Source organism: Molossus molossus, unplaced genomic scaffold (assembly GCF_014108415.1).
Source record: "Molossus molossus isolate mMolMol1 unplaced genomic scaffold, mMolMol1.p scaffold_m16_p_9, whole genome shotgun sequence".
Classification (NCBI taxonomy): domain Eukaryota; kingdom Metazoa; phylum Chordata; class Mammalia; order Chiroptera; family Molossidae; genus Molossus; species Molossus molossus.
This window is the reverse complement of record NW_023425403.1, coordinates 27,984,256-28,004,947: the sequence shown is the minus strand read 5'-3', so window position 1 is coordinate 28,004,947 and position 20,692 is coordinate 27,984,256. Positions and strand designations below refer to the sequence as shown.

Below are 20,692 nucleotides of genomic sequence, written 5' to 3'. Positions count from 1 at the left end.
AGAAAACTACAGGCCAGTATCACTGATGAACACAGATGCCAAAATCCTTAAAATATTAGCAAATCGGATCCAGCAATACATCAAAAAAAGTATTCATTATGACCAAGTGGGATTCATTCCAGGGATGCATTCATTCCAGGATGGTACTATATTTGTAAATCAATAAATGTGATACACCACATAAAGAAAATGAAAGATAAAACCCATATGATTATATCAATAGATGCTGAAAATCATTTGACAAAATCTGGCAACCATTTCTTATAAAAACACTCAGCAATGTAGGAATAGATGGATCATATCTTGACATAATAAAGGCCATATATAAAAAACTTACAGCAAATATCATACTCAATGGGCAAAAACTAATAGCATTTCTCTTCAGAATAGGAACAAGACAGGGATACCCACTTTCGCCACTCTTATTTAACATACTTCTGGAAGTCTTAGCCACAGCAATCAGACATGAAGAAAAAAAAAAAAAGAAATCCGTGTTGGAAAGGAGGAGGTGAAACTGTCATTATTTGCAGATGATATGATAATGTACATAGAAAACCCTAAAGACTCCATAAAAAAATATACTAAATTTAATATATGAATTCGGCAACATAGCAGGATACAAAATTAACAGTAAGAATTTGATGGCATTCTTATACATCAATAACGAACTCACAGAAAGAGAAACTAAAAAAAAAAAAACCCCAAAAAACAAACAAAAAAAACAATTCCATTTACCATTGTGGCAAAAAACTAAGCTACCTAGGCATAAACATAACCAAAGAAGTAAAAGACCTATTTACAGAAAATTATATAGTTAATTGAAAAAAGAAATAGAGGAAAATATAAAAAAGTAGAAGCATATACCTTGTTCATGAATTGGAAAAAATAACATCATTAAAATGTCCATACTACCCAAAGAAATCTGTAGATTCAATGCAATCCCTATCAAAATATCAAGGACATATTTCACAGAACTATAAAAATTACTCCAAAAGTTTATATGGGACCAAGAAAGACCCTGAATAGCCACAGCAAGGTTTTAAAAAAAGAGCACAGTAGGAGGGATCACAATACCAGATATAAAATTATATTACAAAGCCATTGTAATCAAAACAGCCTGGTACTGGCACAAGAACAGACATATAGATAAATGGAACAGAACAGAGAACCAAGAAATTGACCCAAAAAATTTTGCTCAATTAATATTTGACAAAGTTTGCAAGAGCATACAGTGGAATAAAGACAGCCTCTTCAATAAATGGTGCTGGGAAAATTGGACAGCTACATGCAAAAAAATGAAGCTAGACCACCAACTTACAACATACACAAGAATAAATTCAAAATGGATAAAAGACTTAAATGTAACTCTTGAATCCATAAAAATCCTAGAAGAAAATGTAAGCAACAAAATTTTAGACATTACATGCAGCAGAATTTTCATTGATACAATGCCTAAGGCAACAGAAACAAAGGGAAAAATGAATACATGAGACCACATCAAACTAAAAAACTTCTGCACAGCAAAAGAAACAACCATCAAAATAAAATAGGAACCCACTATATGGGAGAGCATAATTGCCAACAATACATCAGATAAGGGGTTAATTTAAAAAATATAGAGAGTACTTATATAACTCAACAAGAGAAAGACAAAGAATTTAATTTAAAAAATGGGCAGAGGACCTAAAGAAACACTTTTCCAAACAGGACATACAAATGGCCAAGAGACATATACTCAATGTCACTAATCATCAGAGAGATGCAAATTAAAACATCAATGAGATATTACCTCACACCTGTCATAATGGCTGCCATCAACAAATAATCAAAGAAGTACTGATCAGGGTGTGGAGAAAAGGAGACTCTAGTTCACTGCTGGTGGGAATGCAGACTGGTGTAGCCACTATGGGAGGTAATATGGTATTATCTCAAAAAGTTAAAAATAAAACTTCCATTTAACCCAGTGATCCCACTTCTAGGAATATTCCGAGAAGCTTGAAACACCAATCAGAAAGAATATATGTTTATATGCTATGTTTATAGCAGCACTATTTACAATTGCTAAGATCCAGAAACAGCCCAAGTGTCCATCAGTAGATGAGTGGATAAAAAAGTTTTGGTACATATATGTAATGGAATACGATGCAGATGTAAGAAAGAAAGATCTCTTATACTTTGAGACAACATGGAAGGACCTGGAAAGCATTATCCCAAGTGAAACAAGCTAATCAGAGAAAGACAAATATCACATGACCTCACTTATTTGTGGAATATAATGAACAAAAAAGCTGATGAACAAATTAGACCCAGAGACTTAGAAGTAGGGTACAGACTGACAAACCTCAGAAGAGGGTGTCGGGGTGGAGGGAAGAAATAAACCACAGAACTTATATGCATGTATGCCTAACCATGCACATAGACAGCAATGCTGGGGACTGGATGGGGCAGCGGGTTGAAAGGAAGGTGTCAATGGTGGAAAAAGGAAAAACATCTGTAACAAATAAGTTTTAAAAAATACATAATAAAGCCCTGGCCGGTTTGGCTCAGCGGTTAGAGCGTCGGCCTGCGGTCCAGAGAGACCCGGGTTCAGTTCCCGCTAAGGGCATGTACTTCGGTTGCAGTTTGTCCCCGGCCCTGGTTGGTCGTGTGGGTGGCAGCCACTCGATGTGTCCCTTCACGTCGATGTTTCTGTTTCTGTCTCTCTCTCCCTCCCACTCTATCTGTACAAAAAATGGAAAAATATCCTCCGGTGAGGATAAAAAAAAAAAAAAAAAAAAAAACATAATAAAAACCACATAGAAATAAACAAAATAATTCAAAAATATAAAATTAAAATATGCAACTGAAATAGTACATAGTTTGAAAGGGGATTAAACATAGAAAAAATGCTAAGGTATTTGCTTGATCTAGGAAGTAGTAAAAATACTAATTTAGCTTGGGCTTTAATAAATCAAGGATGCATGTTGTAATTTTTGGAGTATCAATTAAAAGCACAGTTAAGTAATGCATAACCAACAAGTAAATAAAGAGAAAACAGAATAATAAAAAATCTTGGTAAGTCCAAAATAAGGCAAGAAGAGAAAAAGGAACAAATAGTAAGATGAAAGATTTAAACTTAATTTCATTAAATATAAAATATTGAAGCTCACCATCAAAGAATAAAGATTAATAGACTAAAAAAACAAACAAATTTAAAAAAAAAAGAAATATTCAAGGTGGTGAAAAAAAAACTCTTGTCAAGCAATATCCAGCCCATAGGTAAATTAAGGGATTTTAATATAGATGAATGATTATTTATTTTAGAAGGATATGTTTTGGTAGTATTTAAAGTCATGTAACAAAATATTGAAAATATTTTTACAGATGTAAAAGTGGTAACTATTAGTAATAACTAATAGCGACTCTATTCTTCCTATATTTCTGAATTGTATTTAAGAATATGCATTTTAATTTAAATAAAAGAATAATAAATGTTACATAATATAAAATAAAACAATAAACTTAAAATACATTATCTTATAATTTGTCATATATTTTAGGTGGAATATGGATGTTTTATTTAAAGGTACAGAAAAAAAGATACCAAATTTAATATTCCTACTCAACTGTTAAGCAGTTCCATTTCAAAATATAAAAAAATTTCACAGAATTAATTTTATGGTATGTCATAACATCAGAATTATTGAAGTTACCTGTGAGCTTAAATACACTTTATAGTTCTGCTCTTTTTGCCAAATATTGCTGTAGTTTTCTGCTAACATTGGTATATCATTTTTCACTTGATAAATTATGTGCTCAAATCTTGCTGAAGATTCCAATGGTTCAATTCCATAGCTGATATTTTCAAACTGAAGGAATCCCCTAAACATTTAGAAAGTAATGACATAAAAATCCTATTAATTATACTATAAAATGTTGTAAGAAATGATGAACCATAGAAAGGAACATGTTTTAAACACATTTTTTTTCTATTTTTTTGTGAGTACCATTAATAATTATTAATACATCTGCCTTAGTATTTCCTTACATATTAAAGATCTAAATAAATTTAGAAGTATTTTGTATTTTCTGTACAGTAGTCACAGTCATTCAAAATATATTATTTAAGGCCAAGTATTAGCTGGGAAACAAAATATTTGTTAAAAATGTCAAGAATAAAGATCCTTTCTTATAGAGGTTAAGAAAAGGAAAAGCAGAAACATAGCGTCAGTATCTAAAGAAGTTGATATAAAAGAAAACCACATTCAGGGAATGCCAATTTTCTTGGTTAATACAAGTAAATTTTTGTAAATCAGGCTAACAAAAACCAATAGAAAGTTAGAGAGTGAGTTAGTCTGCTCTGGACTCATCTTCCTGATAAACTTACAACTTTCCTTGAAAATTACATTTCTCAGTCCTTTACCTGAGAGAATATTTTTTTACCTCTTCTTTTAGTAATCATTAGCTCATTCTCTATATCTATGAGTCTATTTGTTTTTCATTGTTTATTCGTTTGTTTTTTTAGATTCCAAATATAAGTGAAATCATATGGTATTTGTGTTTCTCTGACTTATTTCACTTAGCATAATACCCTCTAGGCCCATCTATATTGTCACAAATGGAAAGATTTCATTCTTTTTTATTGATGAGTAATATTACATTGTATATGTACCAAATCTTCTTTAACCAATCATCTACTGAAGGACACTTTTGTTGTTTCCATGTCTTGGCCACCAAGAAGAATGTTGCAATGAACATATGGGTGTATGTACCTTCACAAATGAATGTTTAATTTTTTTGGCAAATTCATACTGTTTTCCATAGTGGAGGCACCAATTTACAATACCACCAACAATGTTCAAGGGTTCCCTTTGCTCCACAGCTTCACCAGTAGTTGATGTTTGTGCATTTTTTATGACCGCCGTTCTGAGAGTTGTGAAGTGATATCTCATTGCATTTCCCTGATGATTAGTAGTGTTGAACATCTTTTCATATGCCTGTTGGCCATCTGTATGTCCTCTTTGGAGAAATGTCTGTTAAGTCCTTCGAGATACTTTCTCAATTAGTTGTTTTATATCTGACGCTGAGTACACTTTAATGTTGAGCATACAATATGTGTCTATTTAAATAACTAATTAACATCATTTTCTGTAACTGTTTAAGATAACAGATAACTCAGCTGTAATGTTTAGGGGAATATTCTAAACTTTCCTTTACTGAAACTATCCTTTTCCACACAGTATCTTGAAAAATACCTTTAGTCAGGTTTCCCTAGAGTGATTTCATTTGAATAGACACTAAAGTAAAGCTACAAATATTAATGTAAAATAAATTAATTTCACCATAAAGAAAACGTTCAGATTTGGATTCCCCTTTAACTTTCCCAGATTTGTATCTGCTAGTCACTAAGTTTCATTTTAAAGTATATCACAAGTTTTCCAGGTATAAATATTATAAGATCTTATTACCTGAGACCAGAACATATGCTGAGTGTAGCAACTGAATTTGGAAAATCTGCAATATATCCTTGGTAATGACAATGCATCTGAAAAACAGTATAGAAAGGCAAATAAATAATTTATGAATGAAATATGAATGGTTAAATATTATAAATGACTTAAAATGTTAACAGAGTTTAAAATAAGATTTTTTATTATACAGATTTATTAATGCATATTTTCAGGGGAAAATGTTTTTGACAACTCTCCTTACTTTGTACCACCTAAATGTCCATGAATATTACCTCAGTATTTCATCTTATTTTTATGTACAATAATCAATCACATGTCATAATTTTAATGGAATAAAGTATTTACATTAAACTGTAAACAGAACAAACATATCTCAATGGTAATGATATGTCCATTTCAATAAAGAAACTTATAATAATAAATGTCTAAGATATCTGAGCCTTACCTTAAAATATGAAGAATCAGTATGCAAAGATCCAGTTTCATTAAATGTATAAACCAAAAAATTCTGTGATAAGAATGAGCTAAGAAACAAAAATAAAAAATAAAATGGTTGAGTGATGAATTTAATAGGAATATAAAGATCACACTAATACAAATAAATGTAAAATTTATTATAATCATATAATAATATGCTTCAATTACAGTAATTTTAGTGTGGAATAACAATTTAAATTTGTGGAACTAATGTATCAGGCTTTCTTAACACTGAAAAAAACCCTGTGTAAATCTTCTGCATCAGATATCTGTATGTGTGCCTATGTATGTCCTCATTCAACAAATATTTACTGAGTGCCTGCTGTCTGACAGATCCTCTTTTAGGCATGGGATACAGCAGTAAAAAAAAAAAAGAGAAAACCACTGGTCTTCATGATAGTAAAGTACTCATACAACCAGCATGTTAGATGATGATAAATAAGGCCTGGGTGAAGGAGATTTCTTGCAAAATGTGGATAGAATGGCATGAGAGGCCCAGAGATGATATGATACGTTAGATGACTAAAAACTGGAAAACAAGCCCATGGATTGTCACAAAAATGTTATTCCAGACAGAGTTAAGAAAAAATGCAAAGACCATGAGTCATAAATATGTTTTTGTATACAAAGAACAACTAGAGGGCAATATGCCTAGAGTGGAAATGAATTTAAGACAACAGATAATAGTGAAAGATGATGTCAATGAGATGAGAATCCACTGGAAGATTTTGAGCAATACATAATAAGATCCGACTGATATTTTAATGAAATCAGACTGAATGCTATGTTAAGAACCATCTGCAGGCATTCTTATACACCAATGATGAGCTCACAGAAAGAGAAACTAAGAAAACAATCCCATTTACCATTGCGGCAAAAAAATTAAGATACCTAGAAATAAACTTAACCAAAGAAATGAAGGACCTATTCGCAGAAAACTACAGAGCATTAAAAAAACAAACAGAGGAAGATATAAAAAAGTGGAAGCACATACCTTGTTCATGGATTGGAAGAATTAAAATGATTAAAATTTCCATACTACCCAAAGCAATCTATAGATTCAATGCAATCTTCATCAAAATACCAACGACATACATGACAGAACTAGAACAAATACTTCAAAAGATCATATGGAACCAAAAAAGACCCCGAATAGCCACAGCAATCTTGAAAACAAAGAACAAAGTAGGAGGAACCACATTACCAGATTTCAGGTTATACTACAAAGCCACTGTAATCAAAACATCCAGGTACTGACACAAGAACAGGCATATAGACCAGTGGAACAGAACAGAGAACCCAGAAATAGGTCAAGGCAATATGCTCAATTAATATTTGACAGAGGTGGCAAGAGCATACAATGGAGTAAAGACAGTCTCTTTAATAAATGGTGTTGGGAAAATTGGATCGCTACATGCAAAAAAAAAAAAAAAATTAAACTAGACCATCAACTTACACCTGACACAAGATTAAACTCAAAATGGATAAAAGACTTAAATGTGACTCAGGAATCCATAAAAATTTTAGAAGAAACTGTAGGCAACAAAATTTCCGACATCATACGCAGCAGAATTTTCACTGATACATCACCTAAGGCAACAGAAGCAAAGGAGAAAATGAACACATGGAACTACATCAAACTCAAAAGCTTCTGCACAGCAAAAGACACAATCATCAAAATGGAAAGGCAACCCGCTGTATGGGAGAGCATAATAGCCCATGATATATCAGACAAGGGGTTAATTTCCAATATATAGAGCGTGCTCCTACAACTCAACAAAAGAAAGACAAAGAACCCAATTAAAAATGGGCAGAGGAACTAAATAGACACCTCTCCAAACAGGACATACAAATGGCCAAGAGACATATAAAAAAATGCTCAACATTACTAATCATCAGAGAGATACAAATTGAAACAAGAATGAGGTATCACCTCACACCTGTCAGAATGGCTGCCACCAACAAATAATCAAACAACAGGTGTTGGCAAGACTGTGGAGAAAAGGGGACTCTAATACACTGCTGGTGGGAATGCAGACTGGTGCAGCCACTATGGAAAACAATATGGTGTTACCTCAAAAAATTAAAAATTGAACTGTCATTTGACCCAGTGATCCCACTTCTAGAAATATACCCTAAGAAGCCTGAAATACCAATCAGAAAGAATATATGTACGCCATGTTTGTAGCAGCACTATTTACAATAGCTAAGATCTGGAAACAGTCCAAATGTTTATCTGTAGACGAATAGATAAAAATGCTGTGGTACATAGCACAATGGAGTACTATGCAGCTGTAAGAAAAAAAGATCTCTTATCCTTTGGGATGACATGGAGGGACCTGGAAATTATCCTAAGCAAAACAAGCCAAACAGAGAAAGACAAGTATCATATGATCTTACTTATTTGTGGAATATAATGAACATAACAGTCTGAGGAATGGGGTAGTCCCAGAGACATGGAAGTGGGGTACAGATTGACAATCCCAGAAAAGGGGGGTAGTGGGGGAGAGATAAATCAGAGAACTTATATGCACGTGTGCATGAACAATGGACATGGACAACAAAGCTGGGGATAGTGCTGGGAGGGGTGGGGAGAGGGTAATCAGTGAGGGAAAAAGGAGAAACCTCTGTAACAAAAATAAATAAATTAAAAAAAAAAAAAAAAAAGAACTGTGAAACTCCAAAAAAAGAAAAAGGAGGAGGGGGCGCAGGGGGAGATGGTAAGAATCCCTCCAAGGTTTTTGTTCTGAGATACTGGAAGAAAAGAGTTACCATTTATTGAGATGATTGTGAAAAGGATAAATTAGGGTGGATCAGAAGTGCAGTTCAAGTATGTTAAGTATGAAAATTTTATTAAACACTTGGTTATCAAATAAGTAGTCAGATAATTAAATATGGCATTCACTAGAAAGGAATAAACTATAGATATGTTTGGAATAATTGATTCATGAATTCAATTTGAAGCCCTAAGGCTGGATGAAATAGCCAGGTGATTGAATATAGCTCAGTGAAAAAAAACAAGATTCAATAATAGCATCACAGAGTTCTCTGAGATTGGAGACATAAAAAGTAATCTGAAAAACAAACAAACAAAATATTGTAAAAGAGTAAGCATAATGTTTTAAGAGTTCAACAAGTAGTCTGTGGTATTATGGAAGCCAAGTGAAGAAATGATTTGGTGGAGGAGACACTGGTCAGTTATACAAAATGTTGCCAGTTGGTCAAGAAAAATAAAGACTAAAAATTAACTGGCATACAGAAACATGAAGATCATTGATTGTCTAATCAAAAAACAATTTTAATGGGGTTGTAGAGACATTAAAGGCCAACATGAGTTTAATAGTCATGAAGTACATGAGAAGAGTCATGAATTAAATAAGGATAAATTTCTCCAGACTTGTTCAACTATAAAGATTCAGGTGCACAAAATGCAGTTGTTTATAAATATATATTTTCAAAGAGGCAGGCAGAGAGGAGGCTGTTTGATTCCATTTAACTGAAATGTTGAGAAAATACACTGACAGAAAGTACATGGATAGTTACTTGGAGTGGTGGCAGGGAACAGGGATTAAATCTCAAATGGCATGAAGGATCTTAGGTGGGAAATGGAATGTTCTAAAAATGATTTATGGTTGATTTAATTATACAGTTGACTGAGTTTTATGATATATAAAGTACCCTATAAAGTTAAAAATAAATACATATATTATTAATACATTTATGAGATGTATGCCACTAGTTGAATTTCCCAACAATAACCACTCAATGCGTGAACTATGTTTTGGTTCTCACAGACATACTTAGTATCTGTCACAATTCTTGGGTTTAGTGGTTTTATACTCAGTTAAAGATTTACAAATGTCTATCTTATCTCTGAATTTGAAAATAAAAAGATGAATAATTAAATGTAACAGTCTCATAGATCTAAGATTCAAGACCTAATAAACTCTAGATTGACAATTGATTGATTAAGCAGTCTGAATTTTTTAATTATTATATTTAAATAGTAACAAAACTTTTTAAAACTAAAATCTAAGCTCTAAGAGAAAATCATATCTTACCGTTTTGTGAGATGCAGAGTATATGGGTTTTTATCAATTGTAATTATATAAATCGCCTAAAAGAAAGCAAATCAATACAAATGAGTTAGTAAATTAAAAATATATGAAGTAAAACTTTTTTTCTCATGTCAGAAAAAGACTCAATCCATTTTTAAAATTAACATATTCTTCAGAATTTATTATTTTAAATAGAAGGAATTTATTGTTATCATAGATTCAGGGTTAGAGTAGTGAATTTAAATATAGAAATGTCTTTTTGAAAAGAAAAAAACTGAAGGTCACATTTTGAAAAAATACAATTTTAGCATTATTATTACAATAGATTAATCATTTCTATTTGAAAAGTATAAACATTTTCTAGTGAAGATGAACGAGACATGACTGCAGGTTAATATCCTATGCTAAATACAATGAAACAAAAACAAATTTAAAAATACATATATACATACTCCCAAATACACCTAGAGCCACTTCATAATCTTCTCCATATATGAACCATGAGTAAAAAGGTCTGAGAGACTGAAGCTCATGAGAAACACGGCAGTTCCAGGAATATCAGCTTTAATACAACATAGACTGAGTTATGACAGTGTCATCATCCTAATGTGGTAACATCCAGGACTAGGAGGTGACTCTGAGGATGTTTACAGAGTGAGTCAGTGGACAGTCTCTACAAAGGCAGACACACATCTCTGCTAGCAAATACACAATTTCTTTTCTAGAAAAATTAATTTTAAGAAAGATCTCTGATTTTAAGGGAAGGGAGTCTGTGAGCCTGTGAGAGGGTATTTGATGTTTATGCCTGGAAGCACCTAGGAAGCACAAGAAGCCCACATAGCCTGATAACCTAGAACTAAAAATGTAACACTGGGCCTGAGGCTGGATATTACTAGGGAAATTCCTTAGCAAGTAGAATGGGGCAACTGAGACAGATACCAGAACAAACTGACCAAGCAATTTGCAGCCAGATACAGAAGGTCACCTCCCTAGAAATAACATCTAGGACTCAACTGTTTTTCAGCTTTAGGCTCAGAAAAGCAGTAAAACCAGGTGAATGACTCCAGGACCAGCTGCAGTAACAATGACCCCCTGCCCTGACACTGACCAATCAGTGGAGACCACCATGATCCTGAAGGAGCACACCTAGAAAATTGATTAACATTCTACTGAAATCCTTCCTTGAGACCTCCTCTAAGAGAGAGAAAAAAACCCTCAAGACAAAGAACCCTGTGTGCACTCTCCCTCTGGGGAGCACGTGCCTTTCCCTTCCCCTCTTCCTCCTCCACAGGCCCACATCTCCTAAACTCTAAGGGTCCTCAGGAGACTTCCAACTAGAGGAGCAATGGGCAGTGGCAACTCGTCTTGGGCTAACCTCCTGAGCCTGTTTCCAAGGTCCTCTTTTCTCTGACTTCCCAGTGAGTTAAAGGAACCCTGCCTCTGCTCATTTTTTACCCATAACATTTTTAGCAAACCAAAGCAGCCCAGTCCATGTTCTCCTGTTGCTTCTTCTATGCCAAGTCCCTTATTTCACTGTCCCCAGCTTTAATAAACATGCCCTCGATGTCACCTGGACTCGCAATGTGAAACCATTCCCACAGGAAGTCAAGAACCCACACGCTACCAGCTGGTCCTAGGCAGACCCATTCAGGGCCAGGTCCCTTGTCCAGTAACAGGCCTAGTAAGTATTCCTTACTCTGCCTTCAATATTAGACCTTTTTTCCTCTTCTTTTTCCTACTTGTAGTGGGTTTCACCAGTGCCCTCAGGCCACAAATCTCTTTAACCTTTTGTCAAGAGACTAAGGATTTTGCATCATAAAGAAGGTAGAAGAGATGAGTTTGGGTAGAGTCTCTGATGTGGCAGATATTCCTCCAAACCCTGAGAGAGAAATGTGCTATAATTTTCCCACAAACGTCTAGACAAAACCAATGAGTGTCTGAAAGGAGATAACAAAAGTTTGCCAGACTTATCCGGTATTACTTTAATATAATAATTAATAGTGGCATATTATAATAACCTGCTCCTATCACTTTGTCCTAATTAAATAAACAAAAGGCCAACTATGAAGCTTTCAGAGGCAACCTGAGGAAGTACCAGCTGGCCTGATACTCCTCTAAATGAATGTGTCCTCTAAGCGAATTTGTTAGTTTTTAAAACTTAGATAATAGAATGAATAGCAGGATAGATGTGTGCTGGCCCAGTTCACCCAGTTCCCTTTCTCCTCAGCTCCCTCCCACCTCCGTTCCCTCCTGCTTATCACTAACTGCCTCCGCTTCTGTACACGTAGCTTGCTTGCTCTGAATGACCCCTGTCCTATATAAGCAACCCACCCCCTGAGCTCGGGGCTGCAGTTCTCCTCAGTGTAGGTTGGCTGCAGTCCCTGCGCAGGTAATAACAGCTCCTAATATTCAAAACTACTTTGTGTCCGAATGAGGTTGATTCTCCTGGGTTACAAGAATATCACTTAGAAATAAAAAAAATACAGAACAAGTCTCATATATGCCCCTCAGGAGGATACTATGACAAGAGATATAAACTACATAGCCCCTACAAGAAAAAAAGATGGGAAAGCAGAAGTTTTGAATACAAACAAATTATCTTAATAAACATCTATAGAACACTACACAAAACAACTATGTAATATATAGAGAAACATACACACTGGAGTCAAATGTATTAGCTGAACATGGTGAAATTTATGTTTGGGAGGTTTGAGTTTACCCTAGTCTCTTCTTTCATTAATTGAAAATAAATAGAAAGCATTTGCAGTGAATACCAGTGTACTAGAAACCTCTAAAATAAGCAGAATGTGGCTAGAGCATTTGCAAAATCTCATTTCTAGAGAATGTCATGATTTGATGTACTTTGTGGTTCTTAGAAGATCCACTTCAAGCCTGTCTGTATTTGACATAAATAAGATCACACTTGATGTCAAAAACCTTTTCCCAAAGGCATTTTTTTGAAAATAATTACAAACTTTTCTTTAACTTCACAGTTGCCTGATAAAATGAATAGCAGCAGTGCAAACAATAGACCAACCACAATACTTAAGCACTGGCCAGTTTGACCTAGTGGTCAGAGCATCAGCCTGGTCTGTGGACCGGAGGGTCACAGGTTCAAGTCTCACTCAAGGGCATACACCAGGGCTGCAGGTTTGATCCCCAGCTCTGAGTGGGTTTGTGTGAGAGACCATCAATCCATGTGTCTCTCCCACATCAAAGCCTCTTTCTCTCTCCCTCCCTTTCTTCTACTCTATCTAAAAATCAATGAAAAAAATATCCTTGAGTACTGATTAACAAAAAAGTCTTAAAAGAGGACAATATAATGTACTTATATATAGAATCTAATGAGCAAGATAAACTAACAACCAAAATAAAAACAGACGCACAGATATAGAGAACAAACTGATAGCTATCAGAGAGAAGAGGTTTTGGGGAGCTTGGTGAAAAAGCTAAAGGAATTAAGCAAAAAACTTGTACACACAGACAACAGTATGGTGATTACCAGAGGGGGAAGAAGATCTGGGTAGGTTGAAGAGAGTAAAAGGGGTATAAATGGTGATAGAAGGAGACTTGACTTTGGGTGGCAAACACATAATACAATATACAGATGATGTTATAGAATTGTAGACCTAAAATTTAAGTAATTTTATTAACCAATGTCACCCCAATGAATTCAATAAAAAGTATTTTTTAAAAGCTTTATAATGGCCCAGCCGATGTGGCTCAGTGGATTGATTGCCGTCCCATGAACTTAGAGGTCCTGGTTCGATTCCTGATCAGGACACATGCCTGGGTTGTGGGCTCGATCCCAAGTAGAAGGCATGCAGGAGGCAGTCAATCAATGTTTCCCTCTCACATCGATGTTTCTATCTCTCTCTCCATTCCTCTCTCTCTAAAAAAAACAACAAAACAATAAAAAATATTTTTTAAATGTTCACATGGAGCTTTGAAAAGCTATGACAAATTTCTGGGAATCTAGAAGTTCTCACACATTATGTGCACGCCCAAAACTTTGCACATGCCTAGAACAGAGATAAAAAGATCCTAAATTCTCAGTTCATGCTGATCTTGAGGTCCTATGGAAACAGAAATTGAAATGATAAGCACAGTTGTTAACTTTCTGGCTGAGTGACAAAATGCAAGCAAGAATAGTGGTTCAGACAGACTCACAGGGGAGTTTTACCACACATTCAAAGAATTAACATCTATTCTCCTCAAACTATTCTAAAACATTCAAGAACAAGGAACACTTCCAAGTTTTTTTCATGAGGCCAGAATAATCCTAATTTCAAAACCAGATAAAGACACTACAGAGAAAAAATACTACAGGCCAATGTCCCTGATGTACACAGATGCCAAAATCCTCAACACAATATTAGCAAATTGGATTCAGCAATATATTTAAAAAAAATATTTACCATGACCAAGTGGGATTCATCACAGAGATGCAAGGCGTGTACAATATTCTCAGATCAATAGAAGTGATATACCACAGAAACAAAAAGAGAGATAAAAATCATATGATCATATCTATAGATGCTGAAAAAGCACTTAAGAAAATCCAGCATCCATTTTTAACAAAAACACTCAGCAAACTGGGAATAGGGAGAGCATATCTAAACATAATAAAGGCCATATATGACAAACATACAGCCAACATCATACGCAATGGGCAAAAATTAAAAGTGTTTCCCTTAAGAACAGGAACAAAACAAGAATGTCTACTTTTGCCAGTTTTATTCAACGCAATACTGAAAGTCTTAGCCACAGTGATTAGAGAAGAATAAAAAATAAAAGCCATCTAAATTGGAAAGAAGAAAGTGAAATCGTCATTGTTCGCAAATAATGTAATATTGTACCTGGAAAACCCTAAAGATTCCATCAAAAATCTACTAGATTAAATAAACGAATTTGGCAAAGTAGCAGGTTACAAAATTAACATCCAGAAATCAGTGTCACTTTTATACCCTTTTAGACATAATGAACACTCAGCAGCGGAAACTGAAAAAACAAAAAAAAAACACACAAAAAAAATCTCATTTACCATTGCCACAACAATAACAACAAAATAAGATACTAGGAATAAACTTAACAAAGGAGGTAAAATATCTGTTCTCAGAAACTACAGGACACTGAAAAAAATATATAGGAAGATATAAAAAAGTGGAAGCATATGTTTTGTTCATGGATTGGAAGAATTAACATCATTAATGTCCACACTACTCAAAGCAATCTATAGATTCAGTACAATCCCTATTAAAGTACCAATGGCATATTTCACTGATCTAGAACAAATATTCCAAAAGTTTATATGAAACCAAAAAAGACCCCAAATAGACACAGCAATCTTGAAAAAGAAGAACAAAGTAAGAGGGATCACAATGCTGGATATCAGGTTATACCACAAATCCATCATAATAAAAACAGCCTGATACTGACACAAGAAAAGGCATATAGATCAATAGAACAGAACAGAAAACCCATAAATCAACTCAAGACATTAAGCACAATTAGTATTTGACAAAGGAGGCAAGAGCATACAATAGGAATAAGACAGTCTCTTCAATAAATGGTATTGGGAAATTGGACAGGCACATGCAAAACAAATGAAACTAGACCACCAACTTACACCATACACAAGAATAAACTCAAAATGGATAAAAGACTTAAATGTGACCCATGAATCAATAAAAATGCTAGGAGAAAATGTAGGCAGTAAAGACTCAGACATCACACATAGGAGAATTCTCACTAATATATCACCTAGGGCAAGAGAAACAAAGGAAAAAAAATAAATAAATGGGACTACATCAAACTAAAAAGCTTTTGCACACCAAAAGAAACCAGCATCAAAATGAAAAGGGAACCCACTCTCTGGGAGAACATGTTTTCCAATGATATATCAGATAAGGGGTTAATATTTAAAATAAATAGAGTACTCATACCTCAAAAAATTAAAAATTGAACTTCCATTAGACCCAGTGATCCCACTTCTAGGAATATACCCTAAGAAGTCTGAAACACCAATCAGAAAGAATATATGTACCCCTATGTTCATAGCAGCACTATTTACAATAGCTAAGATCTGGAAACAACCTAAGTGTCCATCAGTAGATGAGTGGATAAAAAGGCGTGGTACATGTACACAATAGAATACTATGCAGCTGTAAGAAAGAAAGATTTCTTATCCTTTGAGATGACATGGAGGGACTGGAGAGTATTATGCTAAGTGAAACAAGCCAAGCAGAGAAAGACAAATATCACATGATCTCACTTATTTGTGAAATATAATGAACTAAACACACTAATGAAAAAAAAAAGACCCAAGACATAGAGGTAGGGCACAGACTGACAAACCTCAGTAGAAGGGGTGTTGGGGGGGGGGGGGATAAACCACAGAACTTACATGCATGTATGCATAACCAATGGACATAGACAACAAAGCTGGGTATGGGGTCAGGGAATAGGGAGGAGGGTGTCAATGGGGAAAAAGGAGAAACATATGACATATGTAACAAAAACAAATTAATAAAAATAATTAAAAAAAGAAAGTACAACTTCTCTAAAAACTATTTTATTGTTGTTTTCAATTATAATTTCAGATACATTTTGTTTTTACTGTTATTATTCAGTAACAGAACAAAATCATAAGTTCCATTATAGTATGACAAAAATAGAGTGAATGAATTCTTAATTTTTTACTTACTCATCTCAAAAATTGTTCCTTCAACATAAAAATATTTTTTCAGAGTTACCATATATTGACCACACCAATTTAAGTACATGGAACTCTAAACCCCTGCATAATTAATTGTGGTTTGTAATATAAAACAGAACAAGCTAATTTGAAATATTTAAGACTAAATGCCTTCAATTTAATTCTTTATATGTCAGTTAAGTATTTTTTAACTTTGTTTTCCAGTTAATATTTATTATGATATTTCAATCATAATAGGGCAAATACGACATTTTTCTTTTTCTTTTTTCTTCCTTTGGCTATACTTCTAAGCCTGATACTTCTGGGTCAAAATTTTGTAGATCTAAATTTTGCTCAAGACCAGTTACTCTATTGCTGGACCATTATTATACTTATTTCATACTGAATTATTTTTTCTAAGTATTTTCTTTAAAATTGTGAACAAGCATGTCAAAGAGATGAAGAGATGAAGGAAAGGGTGCAGGAGTTAGCAATGGAGGTGTAATAGAGGGAGTATCAAAATACACTAAAATATAATAGTTCAGTGAAAACATTTTGCTTTGCAAACTAATAAATCAGTTTGATCTGACTTAATACAAAGGTAAATTATAACAGTCCTAAAATTTTTAATTATGAAACAAATAATTTCCATCATTTACCTTCCTCTTAGTACCTTCACTCTCATCTGACCTTATTTTCTTTGGAACTGTGACATGCAGAAATATTCCTTCAGAATCTGCTGTAAGAAAATTGTTTTGTTTCTGTTTTTCGCAACAGCAATCATCTTAGTTAAACATGGGTTCTTAACTGAATCCATCATGGGGTCTAAAATTGTCAATAAATTTATTTATATTTGCCCTCCCTCCTTCTTGGTCCAAAGCTTTCACGATGACATTGAAAATGTCTAAGAAACAAAAATTACACACTGCAGTTTTATAGGACCATCTTGTTCCTTTAGAACCACATTGGAACTGTTTCCCTCGACTCTCCCAGGAAGAAATTGAGAGCAGTACACAAACCCCTAAACCCAATGGCCACAGGGTAAGTGAGCCAAGAAGACAGGCTGAGTCTCAGCTCCTGAGACACTATACCCTTGATGCAGAGTGGACTCCTTGGCTAACATTACGAGTCACCTGCCCTGCTCTGGGGCAAGGGGTAGGTGGGAGTGGGAGGAGAGGGGCAGGGGCATGGGGGGAGGTGTTGAGGATGAGAAGTGGGTGTGGACACAGAGGAAAACACCAGCAAGGGGGAGGGTGGGAGGATCCAGGAAGAGGGCAGTAGAGGTCCCAAGCTACAGGAAATTGTTTTTCATAAAGAGCTCCACCCTGCTCAGAGGCAAAAGGAGAAGGAAGTCCAGCCTCCCATGGCCTTACCCCTGCTGGCCTGTATCTTTGCAAGCTCAGCGAGCAGTGCAAGGAGAAGGAACATGGCTGGGCCAGAGCGCAGGAACACAGCCAAGACTGAAAGCCGTTGGACAGCCCTGAGGCTCCTGGGCAGCAGTACTCAGGCTACACAGCACGTGTACCAGGGTTCGGGGGGGGGGGGGGGGGTGAGGGGGGGAACTGCAGCTGCCTTCTGCCTTAGTTGGCGCACCTTCAGGGATCCTGATTGGCTGGGCAGCCGCCACCAGTCTGGGAAGGAAAACCCCAGCAAGGAGCCTGTGCGTTTTTCCACAACTGATTTTTTATGGGTAAATTTACGTCGTTTAAATCCTTCAGTAGTGATATGGGGGCAAATAAGCATGATTGGCTTTTCTGGTCAAGTTCTTGGTAATTTTTTTCTCCATGTCCCAGTTTTGGGCATGCTTTATTTACTGTGATGGAGGAGAAAGGAAAGTAGAAATGTTAGCTATTTGTACGAGACACTTTCTACTTAAATCGTGCTACTGCTGACTTAATTTGTCAGCTTTGCAAACAAGGAAAATCAAGATTTTTAGACGTATCTTGGAAAAGGCAATTAAAAGCACTTTTCTTCCAATATGGACCTATTCTTAGAGTATTAGTTTATAATCGGTTGAGAAAAAGGAAAGAAACTTTAAAATGCAGCCTCAGTGTGTATTGTTCACCTATTGAAGAGTTACAATGAAAAAATAAATCGGGTTTTTAGTATATTCACAGGTAAGTGCAACCCTTACCACAGACAACTGTAGTCTCATCATCTCAAAGAGAAGTCCTGTACCCTTTGGCTGTCACCACATCACATCACAGCTCTTCATTTCCAGGCCCCATTCCAGCACTGAACAACCTCTAATGTTTGTCTCTGCAAATGTCCCTGCTCTAGATATGTTATACAATTTAATGTATGGTTTTTGTGGCTGGCTTTATTCATTTAGCAAAATGATTTCAAGTTTCATCCACTTGTAACCATTTTATCCCTAAAAAATACTCCATTGTATGGATAGAATACATTTAAAATATATATATGTCCATCAATTTACGGACACTTGGAAAAGGAAACTCTTGGTCTCTGTGGTGAGGTTCCCTGACCTCTGACCCAGGAGCATCTTTGTTATTGATGAGGAACCCATAGGTCATATTTATCTCCAGGAAGGTGGAAGATTTCAGGTCCATGGATAATGGTTTGGATAGACAGAATTGCACCTATCTCAGTAAGGGCGAGTTGGGGAGAGGGGACACAGAAAATCTTACCCAGAAAACTCAGCTTCAAGTAAAGAAAGAGCAAGTCCAGGTGCCCCCAAAGGACACGATATATCCTGGATCTCAGATTACATAGGTCAAGGAGTATCACATGGAGACAGAACAGTTATCTGACCAGGAACTCAGTTCGAGCAATTTCTTGAAGACAGAAGGAATGCTAGTGACTCTAGCGGTTGGGGGCTGGCCTTACCCAGTAACACTTCAAAATCCAAAGCCTGGAGTGGGTAGGGAGGGAATCACAGCTATTGGAGAGATGAGGACTGTAGGTGTTTTCTCTTGAGCTGGGAGCAGCTAGCATGGCTGTGGGCATCTGAGGGCAAACTGCACAGTGGACAATGGGATGTTGTCACCTTGGGATGCAACAGTCTCCCAAGTTCAAAACAGGCAAAACTCATTATTTCCTACGAAAGGGTCACAGCAGATAGAACAATCAGCAGACACGAGCCTACATACATTCACTCACAGGATTTATTTGGGTTTCTGAAAGTGAAAGCTTTAAGCCACAACAAAAGGAGAGAAAAACAGATTTGTTTCATTCTTGGATCAGGCCAGCTAATGGTGAGTTTCTTGGTAATAACTTTTCTCCAACCTATGGCTTTTTGACATTATCATTTAGTCACTGCTGTAAAGAAATATGCAGAACAGCCCTGGCCAGTTTGGCTCAGTGATTAGAGCATTGGCCCGTGGACCACAGAGTCCTGCGTTGGGTTTCCGCAAAGGGCATGTACCTCAGTTGCAACTTGTCCCCAGCTTGGTTGGGGTCGTGTGGGTGGCAGCTACTTGGTATGTCTCTCTCTCTCTTCCTCCCTCTTTCTCTCCTGCTGTATCTGAAGATAAATACAAAAATACCTTGGGTGAGGATAAAAAATAAAAAGAAAAAAGAAATACACAAAATAGAAATGTTAAATTTTAACATAATGAAACTGTAATTTCACTATTCATCTGCAGGGATAGCATTTAATTAGTGTGATAAGACACTGGCTATAGGGTCTTATGCCTGTGCCCCCACGGAATCTGTAAATCCATTTCATTTTCCTGAATCTTCCATGAGAGCCACACTAAAATATGTATTTTAAATCGGTACTTATAAATGTCTTATTTATCCAGTCTCTATGCTTGACAGAGTAAGAGAAAATTACCAACGAGGAAACAGAGAGGAAAAGAACAATAAAAATATGTGATTATGATTAGCTGGTCTATTTTTATCTTCAGAGGAGTACTTCTAAGAGTTCTCTGGGCATATCCAACAGGTGTCCCACATACACATGTTCAAAACCAAACTTATTCTTCACTCCCCTCCACATCATCCTTTTAACACCAGACTGGTGCTTGCCCTGCTGTACAATGTCG

The 20,692-nt window shown here is 35.6% G+C and overlaps 1 protein-coding gene across 1 annotated transcript; it reads right to left on the bottom strand.

Annotated features, from left to right (window-relative positions):
* Positions 1-3,665: 3,665 nt before the first annotated feature.
* LOC118623041 (disintegrin and metalloproteinase domain-containing protein 18-like) lies at positions 3,666-18,113 on the bottom strand. The gene is made up of 6 exons (XM_036250611.1): positions 18,059-18,113; positions 17,345-17,421; positions 9,989-10,044; positions 5,896-5,974; positions 5,448-5,524; positions 3,666-3,861 (listed from the first exon to the last, which is right to left on the bottom strand). The coding sequence occupies exons 1-6, from the start codon at positions 18,111-18,113 to the stop codon at positions 3,666-3,668; spliced, it is 540 nt and encodes a 179-aa protein (XP_036106504.1).
* Positions 18,114-20,692: the final 2,579 nt, after the last annotated feature.